Below are 21,720 nucleotides of genomic sequence, written 5' to 3' on the forward strand. Positions count from 1 at the left end.
TGACTCGACGGCACATAACAACAACAACAAAAAAATATGGCATAAATAGACTATCAAGCACCACCCAAAATGTATAAACAGCAGAAGAGAAACTAGATGAATGGGATTGTCTAAAAATTAAATTTTTATGTGCTTCAAAAGACTTCTTCAAAAGAGTCAAAAGAGAATCTACAGACTGGGAAAAAATATTCAGCAATGACATATCTGACAAGGGACTTATCTCTAGACTTTATAGGAAACTCTAACACCTCAACAACAAAAAAAACAAATAATCCAATTCAAAAATGGGCAGAAGACATGAATAGACACTTCACCAAGGAGGATATTCAGGCGGCCAACAAACATATGAAGAAATGCTCACAAGCATTAGCCATTCCAAAACCAAACTCACTGCCATTGATTCGGATCCGACTCAAAGCAACCCCTCCTTGGGTTTGCGAGACAGTATCACAATGGAAGTAGATTGCCCAAACTTCCTTCTGATGAGTGGCTGGTGGGTTTGAATTGCCAGCCTTGTGGTTAGCAGTCAAATGCTTTAGGCAGTATGCCACCATGGGAGAGATGCAAATCAAAATAACGAGATACCATCTTGCCCCAGCACTAGTAAGAAAGTTCAACAAGAGAGAAAATAACAAATGCTGGCAAGGGTGCAGAGAGGTTGGGACATTCATACTGGTGGTGGGGCTGTCAAATGATACAACCACTGTGTTATGCAGCCTGGCAATTCCTTAAAAAGTTGTAATTAGAAATCCCATTTGACCCAGCCATTCCATTACTAGGTATATATCCTAAAAAAGTGAGAGACATGGTAAGAATAGATATATTCACACCCATGTTCATCACAGCTCTATTTACAATAGCCAAAAGACAGAAACAACCTAGGTGTCCATCAACTGAAGAATGGAAAACCAAACTGTGGTACATACACACAATGGAATACCATGCAACTCTAAAGAATAACGTAGAATCTGCAAGACAGCATAACATGGATGAACTTGGAGGACATTATGCTGAGCGAAATAAGTCAATCACAGAAGCACAAATATTGCATTAGTCTGCTATCATAAAAAGTCAAGGAAACGTTTCTATATAGAGGGAAATTTTCTTTGTTGGTTACCAGGGGTGGGAAGGGAAGGGAGGGAACATTGCTCGATAGGTAGAGACAAGTATTGATTTGGGTGAAGGGAGGGGCAATGTACTGAATATGAGGGATTAACATATTGAGGAAGACATAGAGAGGTACATGGGAGATACAGACATCAAAGATGCAGAGATGAACCCTTTTGCACATACAGTACTGCGTTGTCAGTGAACACAAACATGGATATATGGGTGGATAGATGGATGGACAAGCTGAACTATTAGGTAAGTCTATGCAGGGGGGAGTGTCCCCAGGACCACATATAGAGTTGGCAGGCACTGTTTCTACAAGTGTATTGGTATGTTCTGTAAGAATTCCCAGGTATATAGAAGAGCTGACAAGGAAGAAGATTGTAGTCACTTCTCGGCCACAGCCAGCTAGCTACCCAGAGGGAGTGAACTGTTGGACATGTGGGCTCAGGACCATAGTCACAGGGGACATCAAGCTCAACTGGCATAACATACTACACAAAAACATTCTTCCACATCCTACTTTGGCGAGTAGTGACTGGAATCTTAAAAGCTTGCAAGCGGCCGTCTAGGTGCAATTATGGGTCTTTCCTAGTCCAGAGCAAAGAAGAATAAAGAAAACCAAAGATTCAGTCCGAGCGACTGGTACACCGTGAAATCCTCAGCTTATTTGACTATTGACCAGAAGAACTACATGGTGCCTGGCTACAACTGTCAACCACTCAGAGGGCGATCTATGTAGGAGAACCTGGATAGAGTGGGAGTACAATGTGGAACAAAACTGAAAGTCATTGGAAAAAAACAAAAGGGACCTGTTTTGCTGGTCTGATAGAGTCCAATGGAATCACTGAGGCTATGGCCCTAGCTGCCCTTCAAGTCTGGAATTGAACCCACTCCTGTGGCTTCCAGCCAAACAAAAGACAAGCATATGTGGTGAACATTTACATTAGGTAGATACACTCCTTTAAGAGAACAATCATGGGGGAATAGTAGGGCAGTGTACACAAAGGAAGACAGCTCAGGGGGCAGGAGTGCATGGAGGGAAGGGCACAGGGAAGAGGTAATTATGGAGAGGAAGTGAGAGGGGAAGTATTGCATTGTGGTAAATTGTGGTCAATGTCATGAGACAAAGCATATGTGAGCTGCTGAATGGAGAGTGAATTTGCTCTGTAAACTTTCACCCAACTCACAATTTAAAAAAAAAAAAAAGTGGTAAGTCAAGAACAAGAACTGTAGAAGGCAGGAATAATTCCATTGTGGGTCATTTTAGAAGCTGCCTACCATACTGAGTAAATCATAAACTGCTTACAACATAGTGAAACTGTTTTCTTAATTCAGCATCTTTAAAAATGGAAATGCATCCCTTTTTTTTTTTAGAGGGCTTTGCAGCATGCAGGTTGTTGTTTGGTGCTATTGAGTCAGTTCCAACTCATAGTGACCTTATGTTCAACAGAACAAAGCATTGCCTGGTCCTGCATCATCCTCACAATCGTTGCCATGTTTGAGCCCATCAAGTTTGAGCCATTGTGTCAATCCACCTCATTGAGGGTCTTCCCCTTTTCCACTGACCCCCCACATTATTTAGTATGGTATCATTCTCCAGGTACTTGTCCCTTTTGACAACATGACCAAAGCACAGGAGATGAAGTCAGGGTGTTCTCACTTCTAAGAAGCATTCCAACTCTACTTCCTCCAGGACAGGTTTGTTTGTTCCTATAGCAGTCCATGGTAGATTCAATATTCTTCAGCAACACCACAATTCAAATGCATCGATTCTTCTGCAGTCTTGCTTTTATTCATTGTCCAGGTACACAGTCATATATTCAACCATTTGAAATTGCAGAAACATTTGTGTTGTTTCAGTTATGACTATGCCTGTTGTTTGCCCATTTGGTAGCAGATTCAGCAGGGCCTTTCTCAACTCTGCTGTATACATGTGAAACTACATTTCCCAGGCTCCCTCGCTCTCCGGTTCCCAGGAGATTTGGCCAATGGCAGTAGGTTTGACCAATGAGAGACACTGTGGAAGATAAAGGTGGAACCAAAAAGTTTTTCCCCTTCCTTGTTTGCATTCCCAGGCTTCTCCATGTTCTCTGATCCTCTGGCCCCAGGTCCCACCACATAGCCCTTATCCTAGTGGAAGCAGCTCCTGCTTTACCAGCCTTTCCTGTTACAGCTTCCCTGAGAGTTAACTCCACCACCTTGATTCCAGAATCATCTCTTCCCTTTGATCTCTAGTCCTAGGAGAGATGGCATCATCCTCCTGATATTATCTTAGGGTTGCTCTCTCTCTTTTGTTGTCTCAACACTTCCTTCACTTTAACCCCTCTACTGAATCTTTCTGTATAAAATCCCTGGAGTGTTTTCTCTTTTCTAACTGAACTTTATAGGCAAAACCTCAGTGGGACTGAATACAATTGATGAACATGGATCTTTGCTGAGTCAAGCACAGCAGAGTTAGCAACATTTTCATGTCCTAAACTCATGCCCTGGCCCTCATGGTGCTAGAAAACAACAGGGGGGTTGCTTCCTCAGGAAGTACCTTTACCATTTGGGGCTTAAGCAACCATTTTTGTAAAGTTGTGGGGCCTTCATGACACTTGTAGTGCCTTAAGTCCCTGACATTGCGTGCTCCAAAATCTTTCTAGCAAAAGTTTAGGAACTGCATTCTACTTAGGAGATGAATAAAAGAGAGCTTATATTGAAGCTGGAAAGCACTTTATATAAGGGGGAAAAAAAATCCTGAGCTGACATTATACAAGGGATTATCAATGTTGGAGACTATAGGGGAACCTAACATGGATCATGCTATGTCTTCATAAAATAAGTATATTTATTGTCCTACAAATTTGCTTCCTGTTCCTACCCCATCCTCTGTATTTTACCCCATCCCCATATCAAGGAACGGCTTAGGAATAAAGTTAACAACTTTTGAAATAATATATCTCTGCATTTAGGATAAAAATAAATTACAAAAGATGACAGGAAATGGTCACTGGGGGGATCTTCCCAGGAGTAGAGACAGCATAGGTGAGACCCAGGACAAATTACTTAGCATCTCTGTAGCTCAGTTTTGTCCTCTGGAATATGGTGATAATAATAATATATAGGGTTATTAAGATAATTAAATGAGATACTTTTTTAGAAGTGCTTATAACAGTATAAGGAGTTCTGGTAGCGTAGTGTCTAAGGCATTTGACTGCTAACCAGAGGGTTGGCAGTTCAAACCCACCAGCCACTCCTTGGAAGGAAGGTTGGGCATCTACCTCCTCCGCAGTGATATTGCCTCAGAAACCCAAGGAGGGGTCGCTATGAGTTGGGTCCAACTCGATGGCACATAACAACACAACAACAAAAAATAACAGTATCAGACGATTACAGTAAATTACTGTACATGTTACCTATTACTATGTTTATACAAATCTAAATTCATATGAGATGGATTTGTAAGCTGCTCTGGTGGCATAGTGCCTAAGGCATTTGATTGTTAACCAGAAGGCTGGCGGTTCAAACCCACCAGCCACTCCTTGGAAGGAAGGTTGGGCAATCTACTTCTGTAGTGATACCACCTCAGAAACCCAAGGAGGGGTCGCTATGAGTCAGATCCGACTTGATGGCAATGAGTTTAGTTTTTTTTTAGTTAGTCTTAATTTATAATTTATAATGAGAGTGATACTTGCTATTAAAAATAAGAATCAGGGGTGTGCTTATTGTATTATTTTCTGGTCAGGAGATAAAGGTAAAGCTTAGAATACATTTTTTGAGCATAGAGTCACAAAAGGAGATATTTTTATCAAGCATTGAGCTCTTGATCCATCAGCTTCTGCAATCTGGAGACACTTGTGTCTTGTGTTCTGAAAAGATCACCATTCTATGAACTGTTCTTTTATCTTGCAGTTGCTCTTACATGATTTCTCCAGGCTTGTAGTGACCATAATTAAAACCAAACTAAAACTAAACTCACTGTCGTTGAGTAGATTCCGACTCATAGTGACCCCCACTGTGTTTCCAAGGTGGTAAATCTTTACAGAAGTATATTGTCCCATTTGCTTCTGTAGAGCAGCTGGCGTATTTGAACTGCCAACCTTTGGGCTAGCAGTCAAATGCTTTCAGTACTATGGCACTAGAACTCCTTAGTGACCATAATTACTGTAGTATAATTGTATCACTTACAATATAAATTCTGAATCCAAAAAACCAAAACCAAAATCACTGCTGACAAGTGGGATCTGACTCATAGCAACCCCTCCTTCCAAGGTGGTATCACTACAAAAGTAGATTGCCCAATCTTCCTTCCAAGGAGTGGCTGATGGGTTTGAAGCACCAGACTTCTGCTTAGCAGTCAAATGCCTTAAGCAATTTATAAACTTCACATTGCAACATATTTATAAGGTTCACCATAAAGTATATATTATATGCCAGGCACTGTGTTAAATACTGAGCCATCTGCCATGACACAGCAGTGCTTGCCAGCCATGTGAGTAAGGCATTTTGGGATTGAATTCTCCACCCTGAGTCATCTTCAGAAGACTGAAGCCGCAGCTAACATTTTGACTCCAGTCTTCTTAGAGATCCCAAGTTAGAATCATCCAATTAAGTCACCCAGAGACTCCTGACCCATGGAAACTGTCTGAGATAATAAATATTTATTATTATAATTTTAAGTCACTAAATTTTGGGTAATTTGTTATACAGCAATAGGTAATTAGTCTATCTGATTAACCATTATGCCAAACTGCCACTGCTGAATTAACCAACCAAAAAACCAAACTACTGCTGTCGAGTCAGATCCGACTTATAGTGACCTCTCCTTGGGTTTCTGAGGCAGTATCACTACTGAAGTAGATTGCTCAATGGGCCTTCCAAGAAGTGGCTGGTGGATTTGAACCGCCAGCCTTCTGGTTAGCAGTCAAATGCCTTAGGCGCTACAGCACTTGTGTAAATAGATAATCCTTACATTTAGAAACCAGCGTATCCATATAATGTAGAAGGAGAGGAGAGAGAAAAGTAAAGGATGTTGAAGAAATAATAATGAGAATTATGGTAGACAGAACATGGAGTGTAAAGAAAAGATCAACAAGAAGGCCAAGATGGTTCTTGTTCATTGAACCATCTCTTCTAAAGACACCAGCATAAATGCTGAAGAGGTTGATTAGGGAAATGACTAAAGGGTTCGATATTATAGGTTAAGTATAAGGAAGAGGAGTTAATATCTCTGAAGCCACTATCTCAGAGATTATTCCCTGGACTCTTGCCAGGATGAAAGATCAGCATTTTGAGTCTTAACATTATATACATAGACACTCCATGTTTTATATTATTGAGCTTTCTTAATTAAACACATCCCTACCCTCCAACCCATCCCAAGATCTAAATTACTTTCCACCTGCATCTTTTGCAAGGATCCTTCATGCCTCTAGATCCCATAGGATTCTCTTTCCATTAGCCCAGAGACCAAGTCAGTGACCGCTTTTATTGCCCTGTTTGTCTTGAAATGGTAATAGATTCTTAGAGTTACCATATTCTTCAACATTCAAATGAAATTTAGAATCATTTATTAGATTTAACCTTTGTATATTTTTTAATTTTATTTTATGTATTTAGCCTTAGGTCAATGTGGTATTGTGTCAAACATCTTAACTCTGAGGTCTTAACCTTTAAACGTCTTTAAAAATTTTTAAATTATAGAGATATCATCTCTTAAATTGCAACCTATGACTGTTTTCTTACAATTTTTTTGAGATCATTAATGAGACACAAAATCAATTTAATGCATTGTGATTAGCCTTTCTGAATTAAATGAACAAGAGAAAATGGCAGAGCAAATTCTATGTCATAAGGATACTTGCAGTTTCCTGAAACTTTATTTCATGCTTGAATGATTATGAGTGTTAAAGTATGATGTAAAATATGTTCCCAAAGTAAGTTTCTTAAAACTTAAAATGTATTTCATAGCTGCAGATTTGGGTCAAAAAGATTCTAAGAAAAAAAAATGTTCAGCTAATAAACATTTGAAAATAAAATAATATCATTGTGTTAAGTCACTAATTTTGTATAACAGAGTACCCCAAAACTTAGTGGCTTGAAATGATGATCATATTATTATATGTGCAGATTCTGTGGGTCAGGAATTTAGACAGGGCAGAGTGAGGATGGCTTGCTTCTGTGCCATGATGGTTGGGACCTCAGCTGAGAAGATTCAAAGGCTGGGAAACTTGACCACTGGGTGTGGGAATCATGTGGAGACCCCTTCTCTCACATTTCTGATCCCTGAACTGTTGTTGTTGTTGCTGGGTGCCATCAAGTCGATTCTGACTCATAGGGACCCTATGTACAACAGAACAAAACACTGCCTACTCATGCATCATCCTCACAATCCTTGCCATACTTAAGCCCATTATTGCAGCCACTGTGTCAATCCATCCCATTTAGGGCCTTCCCCCTTTTTGCTAATCCTCTACTTTACCTAGCATAATGTCATTCTCCAGGGAATGCTCCCTTCTGACAACATGACCAAAGTAGGTGAGGCAAAGTCTGACCATTCCAAGGAGCATTCTGGCTGCACTTCTCCTAGGATAGATTTATTTGTTCTTCTGGCTGTTGTTGTTGTTGTTATGTGCTGTTGAGTCAGACCTGACTCATAGTGACCCTCCTTGGGTTTCCGAGGCAGTATCACTGCGGAAGTAGATTGCCCCATCTTCCTTCCAAGGAGTGGCTGGTGGGTTTGAACTGCCAGCCTTCTGGTTAGCAGTCAAGTGCTTTAGGCACTATGCAACCAGAACTCATTCTTCTGGCAGTATTCTTCACCAACACTATAATTCAAAGGCATTAACTCTTCTTTGGTCTCTGAACTGTTGTTGCTGTTGTTGTTATGTGCCGTCAAGTTGGACCCAACTCATAGCGACCTCTCCTTGGGTTTAGGATGACTCAAAAACTAGAACTGTCAACAAGAGTGCCCAAGCTTGGTGTTTGCATGTGGCCTCACAATCAATGAAATTCTAAGAAGATAGCTCCAGAAGCTGAACTTGAGGATTCTAGTAAACAAGGCAGAAACTGCATCACCTTTCATGATCTGGCCTTGGAAGTCACACAACCTCACTTCCTCTACATTCCAAGGGAGCAAGCAGTCACAAGCACACTCAGATTCAAGAGTAGGAGAATTAGACTCCTGGGAAGGAAGATTGGTTAATCTACTTCCATAGTGATACTGCCTCAGAAACCCAAGGAGGGGTTGCTATGAGTCAGATCCGACTCCATAGCAGTGAGTTTGGTTTGGTTTGGTTTGGGGGAGTAATAAATCTCAATGGAGAAGGGAATGTGGGTCAATAGAAATGGTTGTTGTCATTTTTGGAAAACTAAATTTGCCACATCATATAAACACTACAATATCTCTGAAGAGTAGACTAGATAAATGCACTGCGCCACATCTAGAAATGAAATATACACCGTAATGCATCAACACACTAGAGCTTTATGAATCAATGTTAGGGATGGATCTTATTGAGGGGAAAGAGAAAGACACAAAAGAATAAACATACTATGATTTCACCTCTACAAATTTCAAAAACAGGGAAAACTAATGCATATTGTTCACGGATGCATATAAGTGAAAAATGTATAAAGAGAAAAATAAGGAAATAATTTCAATTATCCCAAATCACGGGATAAAAGAGGGTTTGTGATCAGGGAGAGTGCACAAAGAGATGTATCTGGATCTCTGGAAAGTTCAATGCATGCTTACTTGTAAATAAAGATGATCATATTTGCAAGAAAAAAAATACACTTGCTGATAAGAATCTATGCTATGGTGGATACACAAATAAAAATCATGTATAATACTACCACTGTGAAGACTATGTCACATTTTGGTGTATTTCCCCCTTCTGTGAAAAGTGTTTCAACATGATGAGACCTAAGTGAACATTTTGTAAGGAAAACTTTACATTTACATCTATAGGAAAGTTGCAAAAATAATACAAAAAGTTTGCTTATATCCCTTAATCCGTCACCCCTAATGTAACTGTCTTATATAACTATAGTATGATTATCAAGAACATCAAGAACAAGTGTAATTATCTAGGTGGATATTGGTATAATATTATTAACTGAACTTCAGACCTTATTCAAATATCATCAATTTTCATAAAATTTTACACTGATGTCCTACTCAGGACCTCACATTGAATTTATTATTTTATCTTAGTCTCTTCCGGTCTGTAATAGTTCCTCAGTATGTCTTTTCTTTCAGAAAAATACTGATCAGTTATTTTGAAGAATAGCCCTCTGAGTTTGTCTGATGTTTCCTTATGATTGGGGTAAGTTTAGGTATCTTTAGCAAGAAACGCCACAGAAGTGATGTGTTCTCAGTGCAAGGATTCATGATGTCAATATGTCTTGTTATTCGTGATATTGACCTTGATCACTTAGGTGTCTATAGAGTTCCTCCATTGTCAACTTATGTTTTACCCTTTGTAGTTGATAGGTATCTTGAGGGAAATACTTCCAGATTATGCAAATCCAGCTTCTCCTTAAATTCTGGCCCACTAATTTTAGCATTTATTGGAATATCTGGCTAAATCCACCCAAATTACTGTTTGCAAAGCATCATCCCCTACTTTTCTCTTCCCATCTACATATATTAATTGAAATTCTACTGTAAGGAAGAGTTGTCCCTTTTCATATACTTGTTTATGTGTGTGTGTGTATGTATATATGTATTTACATCAATATGGATTCATGTCTCATGAATATTTATTTTATTCTATGTGTGTTTGCATAATTTCTTTTAGAAAGATCAGCATAAGGCCTGTCCCTATGAGTCAGAGGTCAAAGATGTCCCAAATGTCCAACTTTTCTAAACTGCCATATCATTGCATCATCTCTGACATCAACTCCTCCTCCTCCCCTCAATAATCTCCCTCCCGTTTTAGGGTTCTGTAGTTCACTGTAATGTCTCACAGAGCTCAAAAACTCCCAAGGAAACAGTTCATGTGGTGGTGGTGGAGACTGGGAGGCTAGCAGGCTGGCCAGTCCCAAGTCTGTGGGCCTGGAGGATTCTCCCAGCTCACGTGGTGGCAGGGGTTGGTGAACCCAAATCGGTGGGTCAGATGATGGCTGCTGTTTCAAATCCAGGGGTGAGATGATGGCGAACAAAATGCAGAACCAGAGCAAGAGAGTGAACTTGTCCAGAACATTCCATATATACCCTCACAGAAGCTAAGGGTGGTGACTGGAGTCACACCTTCCAGCAAGATGGGATTCAAGATACATCCCACCCTAAACAGAGAATAGGATTTACAATATATCACTAAATGGAGGACGATGGCTACAAGGGCCATATGAGCAATTTACTGCACTGCAATGAATTAAAATGAAATTCTATCAAATTTTAAAAATTATTTTAGTGCTCAGGTTGTACCAATTTTGACTATCAGGAGCACCTTAACATTAGCTTATGTGGTTTTTCTTTTTAACAAGTGCCCATCTCTTTTATTTTGTTTTGTTTCAGCATCTCCTACATTCTGGATGCGTCCTTGGGTGGAGCAAATGGTTAAGCACTTGACGACTAACCAAAAGGTTGGCAATCCCAACCCACTCACAGATGCCTTGGAAGAAAGACCTGGCAATTTGCTTCCAGAAGGCCATAGCTCTGAAAACTCTAAGGAGTATAGTTCTACTCTGAAACACATGGGGTTGCCAGGAGTCAGAATCAACTACATGACAACTGATAAAAATTGTCTAGCATCACAAGAGGTTTCAGGTCCATCCTGTATTTTCCCTCCACAAGCCCTAGAATCAACCACTACTTTAAAGAGTCCTGGTTCCTTTCTTTGGAAAATGGTGCTTAGAACCCAGGGATTGGTTGCCAGGCATGTTCATTGCTACTGGGGAATGAATGTTTCTGGGCTCTCTCAGCTAATAGAGCAACCCACACACATAAACACTCAGATCTATGTTTCTTTATGTATATAATTGTATGAAACCAACCAACCAACCAACAAATTCACTGCCATTGAGTCAATTCCAAGACAAAGTGACCCCATTGGGTTTCTGAGGCAGTAAGTCTTTACAGAAGTAGATTGCCCCATGTTCCTTCCCCAGAGCAGCTAGTGGGTTTGAACCACCAACCTTCTGGTTAGCAGTAAAATGTCTTAGGTACTGCACCAACAGAGCTCCTTATATGATTGTATATATATTGAGAAATATGAGTTTATATTAATACCTCTGATTCCTATCCAAGACCACAAGGTCCATTTTACCTTTATCTACAACTTCTTTTTCCACCAGTGCAAACTGGATCTCATTATTTATAATATATTTACTTATTTGTTTAATTCTAGTAACATATAAAGCAGTTTAAGAATTGGTAAACAATATCCCTGAAAGAAACATTGTTACTAGATTACAGCCTTCACATACAGTTTTTTGAGGGCTACTCCATATAGTATCCAGCCAAGATATTGTTTTACACAATTACTTAGGTTAATTCTTGCCTTCTTCACCCCCTACAGTGTTGCTTATTAATTTAATACAGTTCAGTCCATTTGTCAGTGCTTGTACTTCCTTTTGGATTCCCTGATTCCTGTTGGTTTTAATAGCTTATTTATTTTGTTGTTGTTGTTGTTGTTGTTACGTGCCGTCGAGTCGGCCCCGACTCATAGCGAACCCTCCTTGGGTTTCCGAGGCAGTATCACTACGGAAGTAGGATTGCCCAACCTTCCTTCCAAGGAGTGGCGGGTGGGTTTGAACCGCCAGCCGTCTGGTTAGCAGGCAAAGTGTCTTAGCCACTATTAGGATATGTAAATCATTACTATAGTTATGAGTCAGACTTATACAAAAAGTATGCTCAGAAAAGTGTCACTCCTGCATTCCTGTTACCATGTTTCTCTTCCCCTTCCTTCCATCTTTCTTGTTCACCCCCATAGACAACAAAGCTTTTTAGTTTTTTTTTTTAATGTATCCTTCTTGTATATCTTTTGTACAAATGAGCAAAAACTTTTGTTTACAGAAAATCTTTGACACTTTGCTTTTTCACTTACATGTGTGCACTAGAATTCATTCCCTATTAGTTCATTGAGATCTTCCTCATTCATTTTTATAGCTACTTGTTAATTCATTGTGTTGATGTTCATTCCATAGTTTATTCAACTATGTATGCCCATTTAAGTAGTTTCCATTATTTTGCAATTCCAAATAATGGTGCAGTGAATAAACTTGGGCATGCAATACAGTTTTAATTACTGACTTGAGTAAAAATAATAATTTCTGAGATAATATATAGTTCCTTTTAAGAAAAAATTTCCAGAAATGCTCTATGCTCAAAGCCAAGCTAGAATACCTGTTAAAATACTCTATGGAGGGAAGGAAAGTCTGTCCCAACAGATGGAGTGCTGCAGGTGGTCTGCATAATGTCATTATATCCATGTTTATATAACACAGCTCCTGTGAGGAAAGTGGAGAAGGGATAATTCGTCTAGTACAAAACACCTCTTTTCCAAACCCTGTCTTCAATAAAGCAATGATAGTAACATTATAGTAAAATGGCAAAGGCCAGAATTAAGCACTTGGAAGCCAAAATTATGGAGGAAAAAAGAACCAAGTGCAAGCCTCCCCTTCCTTTCAGATTTTCTACAAATCACCTTGTTCCTCTTAGCACAGTTTCTATCATGTCTAAAATGGAAATGGTCACAGAATACCTCCCATTTTCCATCATGCAGGCTTCCATAAAGGTTTAAGGAAAAGTTAATCATGAGAAATTACTTTCTTAGCTTATTAGAGAATAACATATTTGAGAACATTTCATACAAAAGCTCGAGAAATTGCACAGTGAAGACACATTTCTCATTCTGGGCATACAAGCCTGCACAGTAAGAAATATATTTTACATGTGGTATCAAAGGTACCTGGGGCTGTCTGGGTCAGAAACAATGAGGAACAGATGGACAAAGTGATTCATTTGAAAATAAATTTCAATGAGTTATGCAAATTTTAGTCTTTTATGACAGTGATTTCATTTGTCATTAAAAATGATAATAATCTCTCTGTTCTGACATCAAATGCATACATATTTATAGTTTCCATAATAACTATTAATTGGTCTGTTTTGGAGACTTTGTCCCCTTCCCCATTTCAGTCTAGTAAATACCACATTTTATACTACCATGCACTAATTAAGGTGTAAATGTTTACACAGGAAGGCTTAACAAGTATTGAAAATTTACATCACTTTTACACCATATTCATCAGTTATTTAAACTAGACTATTTTGAAACATTTCATTTAAGTTGTATCAGAGATCGCTACTCTTTATTTTAATAGTGGGACAATGAAATTAAAAGTCAAGGTGACACACAATGCCTTGTCACATTCATAGAACAGCATCATGTTATTTATCACATTGTGCCAAAATGTATCTTGTCCCTCTAGTAGGGACTTGAAGATTTTAAGACAATTCTATACTGTTTTCCTGGAATAATTCCTTTAGTTGTGCTTTCATTGCCAGCATATGCTCTTCATTGGTTGAGCAACTCCCTAAACAAACTGACTCTTTCAGAGACCTTGCAAAGGATGTCTTCAGAGGGCAATGACATGGCTTGGAGAGCTTCCCAAAGTTCTGTTTCTGAGATGGAAGTTTAGACTTGATATTGAACCCTTATGTGTCAAGTATTTTCTTCTTTATGGAGCTCTGGAAAGTTTGGGACCAAAATCTCCATGGGGGATAGCAACCATATTTGATGTGTTGACAAATCATTCATTGCTATGCAGTAGTAACAGGATCTGGGTTTCTCTAATAAAAAGAATGAATATGTTTTAATTCACACTTGTCATTTATTTTCTGTTACGGTCAGTGCTTGAATTGCAGCTGTAACTTGTATATTAATTACAATTTGATTCTGAAACAAATGCCCAAAGAACTCAGCAAGGCAAAGACAAATCCTTCGAAGTAAAGTGCACCCTCATTTCTAGTAACTTTGTGGACAGCATCTGTATCTTACTTGAAAATTAAGTATTTTTCATCTCTCTACCCTGACTGTGTTTTGGACTCACCTTCTTTCCCAAGTATCCTGTATTCAAGGTATCTCAACCTATGGAGCAGTTGTCCAGAGGAAGAGAGAAGCAACAGCCCCGCCCTCAACCCTTGGGAGCAGTAAGGAAAAGATTTATCTTAAGAAATTGTTTAAAAACCCAGGTGCAACAGACAAATAAAGCCATAGCTACATAGATTAATGTCTCAGGGATCCAGAAATTAACCTCAAATGGGCAATAATTTGTTTGGGATTACACTAAACCAGTTTGATGAACTCAAATGCCCTCGGCTCAATAGGCAGGACTCTCCGAGGAGCCTGTGTTACTTCCCTCACTTAAGCGCAGATTTGTAATAAAAATCTTAATGCTAGTGGCATGTTTTTTAGACATATAAGAAACTAACCACTTGGAGAATAATATATGAGAGGTCAGAAAACTCCACAGTTGAAGATGGGCTTATAATTTACAAAGAAAATAGAAAGTTTTGTTCCTCTGAGTTGAAATTTGTGGAGCACGGCGGGAAATATTGCTGCTTTTTGGCATAAGGTCTTGTGCTTTCCTCATAATCTGACACTCTCTTGAAGCCTGAGGCTTCGGTCATCATTTTCTGAGAAAAACCGGGCAATTAAGAGTAGGGAATTTTGATATTTTGGGGCTTTTTTGAGGTGTAACAAACACAACTCGGGATCGGAGAGGACACTCTGCGGCTGCCAGTGAGGCGGGCTGGGCAGTGCACCAATCACCGCGCAGCTCCGCCCTATATAAACCGGCGGGCGCAGCGGCGCGGCCCGAGTCCCGGCCAGTGCCTCTGTTTTCGGCTGGAGTTGCGCTCTTCACGCCCGCCCTTAGCATGTCCGAGACTGCGCCCGCCGCACCCGCTGCTCCGGCCCCTGCCGAGAAGACGCCAGTAAAAAAGAAGGCCCGCAAGTCTGCAGGTGCTGCGAAACGCAAGGCGTCTGGGCCCCCAGTGTCCGAGCTCATCACCAAGGCGGTGGCTGCTTCCAAGGAGCGCAGTGGCGTTTCCCTTGCCGCGCTCAAGAAGGCGCTGGCTGCTGCTGGCTATGATGTGGAGAAGAACAACAGCCGTATCAAGTTGGGTCTTAAAAGCTTGGTGAGCAAGGGCACTCTGGTGCAAACCAAGGGCACCGGTGCATCGGGCTCCTTCAAGCTTAACAAGAAGGCGGCTTCTGGGGAACCCAAACCTAAGGCCAAGAAGGCGGGCGCGGCGAAAGCCAAGAAGCCCGCGGGAGCGGCTAAAAAGGCTAAGAAGACGGCGGGGACCGCCACCCCAAAAAAGAGCACCAAGAAGACCCCAAAGAAGGCGAAGAAGCCCGCTGCGGCTGCAGGTGTCAAAAAGGCGAAGAGCCCGAAGAAGGCGAAAGCGGCCAAGCCCAAGAAAGCGCCTAAAAGCCCAGCAAAGGCCAAAACGGTGAAACCCAAGGCGGCTAAACCAAAGACCGCCAAGCCCAAGTCAGCTAAGCCAAAGAAGACGGCAGCCAAAAAGAAATAGGAACTTCTTTGGCCAGCTGCTTAGAGGCTTAACACAACCCAAAGGCTCTTTTCAGAGCCACCCCAGAGATCTCAGAAAAAGAGCTGTTGCACATTAAAGGGGGCGTGGCTGAAAGGAAAAACGAGGGGACGGGGGTGCCCTTTCAAGTAGTGGGAAGGTGGTGGTGGACATAGCGGCTAATAAGTTACCCTCCTCCTGCCCTTGCGCTCCCCCAGTGACGGGTAAGAACGCTACTAGCTTGCCTCCCTGGGTGCAGATACTACGTTTTAAGCAGCTCAAATTTTTGTAGACCAGGGTTTCCAAGAAATAAGGATTTGTTCTCCGTACTCAGTAGGAGACTGAAGTTTAACCGTAAGCAATAGAAACTGACAAAACTTAGTGTAGGCAGCGAAGAGTGGAAAGAAGAGGGAGTTTCATATGATTTCGCAGCATTAAACCGCCCAGCCTTGCGTAGCGTGAGGTGCAGTGTGTGCGGAGAAACGCGCTCCAACACCGGGCGTGTTGACAGCGGCTCCAGCATCTAAGCGGTCAGTGTCGCCACCAGGTGCTCAAAGGCCGGCCCAATCCGCGAAGTTGTTCTTGCAAGCAGGCAATTGACTCCGCCCACGAGCCTTAAGCTCGTAGACTTTAACTGTCAGTTTTCTGCGACTATGCTGTACACTTGCTTGGAGAGATCTTTTTATAAGTAAGTAGCTTAGAGTAGTCTAGGTTAGGTTCTTTGATTGGGTCAAAGCAAAATAATGAAATAGCCAATGAGATTTTAGACCAGAAAGTGTCATTTACAATCGCATTTGTGACGACATAGTAAGCTAATCCAATCGTAAGCGGAATCTTATTAACATCATTTGAATACCGCATCTATAAATAAATGTGACCTGGCCCGGGTCGATTATTTTTTTCAAGTGTTTGTGGTATTGTTGTTACATTAAACGTTCGAATGCCTGAACCCACCAAATCAGCTCCTGCCCCGAAGAAGGGTTCCAAGAAGGCGGTGACTAAAGCCCAGAAGAAAGATGGCAAGAAGCGCAAGCGCAGCCGCAAGGAGAGCTACTCGGTTTACGTGTACAAGGTGCTAAAGCAGGTCCATCCCGACACCGGCATCTCGTCCAAGGCCATGGGCATCATGAACTCGTTTGTCAACGACATATTTGAGCGCATCGCAGGTGAGGCGTCTCGCCTGGCTCATTACAACAAACGCTCGACAATCACCTCCAGGGAGATCCAGACGGCCGTGCGCCTGCTGCTGCCTGGGGAGCTAGCCAAGCACGCCGTGTCCGAAGGCACCAAGGCTGTCACCAAGTACACGAGCTCCAAGTAAACCTTCCAAGTAAGCGTCTTTACAGCTAACCCCAAAGGCTCTTTTAAGAGCCACGCATGCTTTCAACAGATGAGTTGTAATTCTTACATTCGAAGTGTTGTTCTTGGATTTCTCTTAGCAAATTCCAAGTGTTGTTCTTGGATTTCTCTTAGCAAATTTGAAGCTACACTACCATTCTTTGGTGTTCTATCAGAATTGTGGAAAAAAATGTGAGGTAAGATCAATGATAGCAATACCCTTTGTCATCGAATCGATGTTGTTGCTATTTGCCGTCGAGTCGACCCCGACTCATAGCGACCCCTCCTTGGGTTTCCGAGGCAGTATCACTACGGAAGTAGGATTGTCCAACTTTCCTTCCGAGGAGTGGCTGGTGGGTTTGAACCGCCAGCTTTCTGGTTAGCAGTCAAGTGCCTTAGGCACTATGCTACCAGAGCTCCTATCGAATCGATAGCGACCCTTTGGGACAGTAGAACTGCTCCATAGGGTTTCCAAGGCTGTAATCTTTTCGGAAGCAATGCCACATTTTTGTCACATGGAGTGGCTGGTGGTTCCACTACCAGACCTTTCGGTTAACAGCCGAGCGCTTTAACCACTGCGCAACCAAGCCTCCCGAGTGATAACGCTAGTTATCATAAATTGAGCTCTCACTGAGCTCACTTACAGTTGTAAAGAATCATTAGCTTATTTCATATTTGTCTAGAAACTAATAAGAACTTAACATTATTCCAAGGGTTCCACTTTCCTTCCCCTGTGTAGGTCTCCATGTTGATCATAATGTGATCCTGTAACAATTGGTTGGATTCTGGGGATTAGTGCTCACAATGAGCATGAAGGGATATGCTGTGACAACTTTGTCTCAGAGCCCTTTCAATTTCTTCTTTTATAATCTAAATATCTCGATGCAAATGGCTGAAGACAGTGAATTTTCACAGAATTATTAAAAACAGTTTCTGAGTTTGCTTGCTTTGCAATTTGGCCAATTTCTGGGGTGGCTCTGAGCAGGATAGTAGGTAGAACCTAATGCTGTGTCAACAAGCAGAGGAGGGGAAGGAGAAGCACTCAGGTCTCTCATAATCTTTGATGCCAAAAGGAACTCTGGTGGTGCAATGGTTAGGGCATTTGGCAAACCAAAATGTCAGTGGTTCAAACCCACCATCTGCTCTGCAGGATAAAGATGAGGCAGTCTGCTTCTGTAAAGAGTTACAGCTTTGACCCCCACCCCAGCCCATAGCAGTCACCGTAAGTCCCTTGACCACCACCACCACCCCCCATGGGGATCACTGTAAGTTAAGAATCAAATGAATGGCAGTGAGTTTGCTTTGACTCCAAAAGAAACTGAAATCACAGCTTTCAGTTTCATAAGCCCTACAGGTAACAAGAGAGAATTCTGGTGCATAGTTGGTTATTAAAGTTTCTTGAGTGCAGACAGGCAAAAGTTAGCTCAGGACTGAGAGTTCCTTTTCAGTACCATTCACCCTTTGCCAGATGCCCCTGAGTGTCAAGGAAGTCAAGAGGTAGAAAGGACAAGGAAACCTCTTCACCTGGTCTAGCATTAAGTAGCTTCTGGTATGCAAGGTAGGGTGGCATTAAGGGTTTGTTTGTTTGTTTTGCCTCTAGGTCATGAATTTATGTGGGAAAAATAAATCTGGAAAAAGAGGTTGGAGGAATTGGGAAAGATGACCAGGAGGAGAGGAACCAATGGCTCAGAGTTTGACAAGATAACTGAGGTAGATGAGGTTGGGTGCAGAGTGAAGTGTTTATTCAGAGGGAGAATTTTGTTGTAGTTGATACTAGTACAAATAGGAATGAATTTTAAAATTCTAGTAACTTCACAAGGAGCCCTTGTGGTGCAGTGGTTAAGCACTCTGCTGCTAACCAAAAGGTCAGTGGTTCAAACTCAGCTGCTCCTGGGACAAAGAGAAGGCAGTTCTACTCTGTCCTATAAGGTCACTGTGAGACAGAACTGACTTGATGTTGACAGCAATGGGTTTATGTCCTACTATGGAGATAGATTTTTCATAATATGGCAAGCTTGATACCTGGATGTACAACTAAAATCCTGGGTAGTTCTTTTCTTAATTTTGAAAACACCAAACAGCTGCTAAGAAAGTAAGGCACTTAGGTCCAGGGCCTTGACCCACATGAAGCATGCAGCACCACATCTGGCTTTCACCTAAACCTGTGCTCCTGCTTTTAGGGTGTTACAAGGAGACTGTCCATGGTGGAGACTCTGATAAATCTTTGTGAAGCTCAGACACCAGACCAAAAGCTACATTCTCAGAGTAGAGGATGTACTAGAAATAACCATCTATCCAGGCACATTCAAACACACTTAATTAGAGGTGATTGCAAAGAAAAGTCTGTCCAGAACCTTTGTGCTCAACAGGGGTAGATTCCACCGCTGAGAATTTGGACAAGTCAGCATTCACACTTGTTGCATGTTTTCATACCACAGGGATTCAAAAAACCCAAGCTGAGAATATAATTTAGAGCTAACTCAGGTTGGTTTTGTGCCCCTGTGCATGTGGTAGAAGCAAATACAATCACCGGGGGAAGTTTTAGGCCTCAAGAGATCTACACAGATAAAATATCAAAGACAATGAGTTAGCAGTATCACAATCAAAATTAGCCACACACTATGAAGCAAGATACCATGACCCAGAACAAGAGCAACAGATAATGAGAATGAAAAGAGTGAAAAAAGGAAATTACCAAATAACAGATTTCAAATGATTAAACTTAATATAATTATTTAAAAAAAAAAAAAAAGAAAGAAACTTCAAAATATGTTCAGGAACTAAGAAAACAAAGAATAACAAGAACATTTGGAAATAGATTTAAACAAAAATTGTAGAATACATGCACACACACACACATACATAAACTCAAACACATATTTTTGTGTCACATATGTATATTATTTATAACACAAAAGCTTATTGGATGAGTTCAACAGCCAGTTGGACCTAGCTGAAGTAGATAACCAGACTTAAGGAATTATCCAAAATCCAGTACAGAGAGAAAATTGTAAGAGTGAGTTTAAGAGACCTGGGATTTTAATGAAAAGATCTGATGTGTATTTAATCATAAAACCAGAGAGAATGATGCATATGTGAGATTGAAAAGATCATGGTTGAGAATTTTTTAGAATTGATGGGTTATTCATGTAATTAAAAATAAGTAGAGTTAAAAATGATACGAGAAAAAGGAGTTACTATGTGACATTGTATAAGTAATTACAACAAATATAATGCTGATTTTCATAGGTTAAACCTTATATTTCATATTGACAGATGTCATGAGACTGAAATACCGCTGAAATTTTGTGTGGGGAATAATAATTGGGTAATTGATTATTTACGTGTATTTCACATCCAGCTAACTTAACCAAATTTTCTTAATTCTAATCAATATTTAGTGGACTGTCTTAAGATTCTTTGCATATAATACTTTGCATATAAACTAAACCAAACCCACTGCCATTGAGTAGATTTGGACTCATAGTCACCTCTCATTGGGTTTCCAGGGCTGTAAATCTTAACAGAAGTAGATTGTCTCATCTTCCTCCTGCAGAGCAGCTGATGAGTTTGAACCACTGACCTTCTGGTTAGCAGCTAAATGTCTTACCCACTATACCACCAACCAAAAAAAACCAAACTCACTACCATGGAGTCAGTTCCAACTCATACTGACCCCTCCTTGGGTTTCCAAGGCATTATCTCTATGGAAGTAGATTGCCCAGTCTTCCTTTCAAGCAGTGGCTGGTGGGTTTGAACGGCCAGCCTTGTGGTTAGCAGTCAAATGCCTTAGGCGCTATGCCACCAGAGCTCCCAAATACTATCATTAGCAAATAAAAATGTTTAATCTTCCCAATAACTATTTCTGTTACTTGCTTTTACTGTTTTATTGGAGTAGCTAAAATAAAAAACAATATTCCACATTAGACATACTAGCAGACATCTCTCTCTTCTTCCTTCATTTCAAGAAAATAGGTTTGGTAATTCAGGATTTATAATAATGTTTGCTTTGTGGGGGATGAATAGTCATTATTGTGTTGATGGAGTTTCCTTCTAATCCTGTTTTAAGAGTTTTTCTTAGGAATGATTTGGGAATTTTATCCAGTCTTCTTTTTATTTTGGCATCTGCTAAAATCATGTTTTTCTCCTATAACCTCTTGCAAAGAAATATAGATAAATTTCTGAATGTTTGTCCACGTTTGCATTTCTGGTGTGGTTGTTGTTATGTGCCAGTCGAGTCAGTGGGACCTGACTCATACATAGCATCCCCTCCTTGGGTTTCTGAAGCAGTATCACTACCTAAGTAGATTGCCCAACCTTCCTTCGGAGGAGTGGCTAGTGGGTTTGAACCGCCAGCCTTCTGGTTAGCAGTTAAGTGCCTTAGATACTATATCTTATTTGGCCATGTTAAATATTATCTAAATATTCTTTTTTAAAAACAATGTACAGTGTTTTGTTTTATTTCCCTAATTTACATGATGATCAATTTTAAAAATATAATACCTACCTTTTCCCTAACATTCTTTCAGTTTCACACAATTGTAATAAAATTTTTATGTACAACTTTTTAAGTGCACAAATAAAACCAAAACCAAACTCACTGTCATCGAGTCTGTCCTGACTCATAGCGATCCCACCTTGGGTTTCTGAGGCAGTATCTCTAAGGAAGTAGGTTGCCCAGTCTTCCTTCCGAGAGTGACTGGTGAGTTTGAACTTCCAGCCTTCTGGTTAGCAAGTTA

General features: G+C 40.6%; 3 protein-coding genes across 3 annotated transcripts in view; 2 read left to right on the forward strand and 1 right to left on the reverse strand.

Moving 5' to 3' along the window:
* Positions 1-21,720, reverse strand: part of LOC103204632 — a 190,677-nt gene that overhangs the window by 129,390 nt on the left and 39,567 nt on the right. The gene's annotated exons all lie outside the window — the stretch shown is intronic.
* H1-4 (H1.4 linker histone, cluster member) lies at positions 14,987-15,646 on the forward strand. Its single transcript, XM_007949835.2, has one exon. The coding sequence runs from the start codon at positions 14,987-14,989 to the stop codon at positions 15,644-15,646; it is 660 nt and encodes a 219-aa protein (XP_007948026.1).
* On the forward strand, positions 16,569-16,964 carry LOC103204622 (histone H2B type 1-M). Its single transcript, XM_007949834.2, has one exon. It carries the CDS (start codon positions 16,584-16,586, stop codon positions 16,962-16,964), a length of 381 nt encoding a protein of 126 aa, XP_007948025.1. The 5' UTR covers positions 16,569-16,583.

Source organism: Orycteropus afer, unplaced genomic scaffold (genome assembly GCF_000298275.1).
Source record: "Orycteropus afer afer isolate SDZICR_OR568_19922 unplaced genomic scaffold, OryAfe1.0 scaffold00255, whole genome shotgun sequence".
NCBI lineage: Eukaryota > Metazoa > Chordata > Mammalia > Tubulidentata > Orycteropodidae > Orycteropus > Orycteropus afer.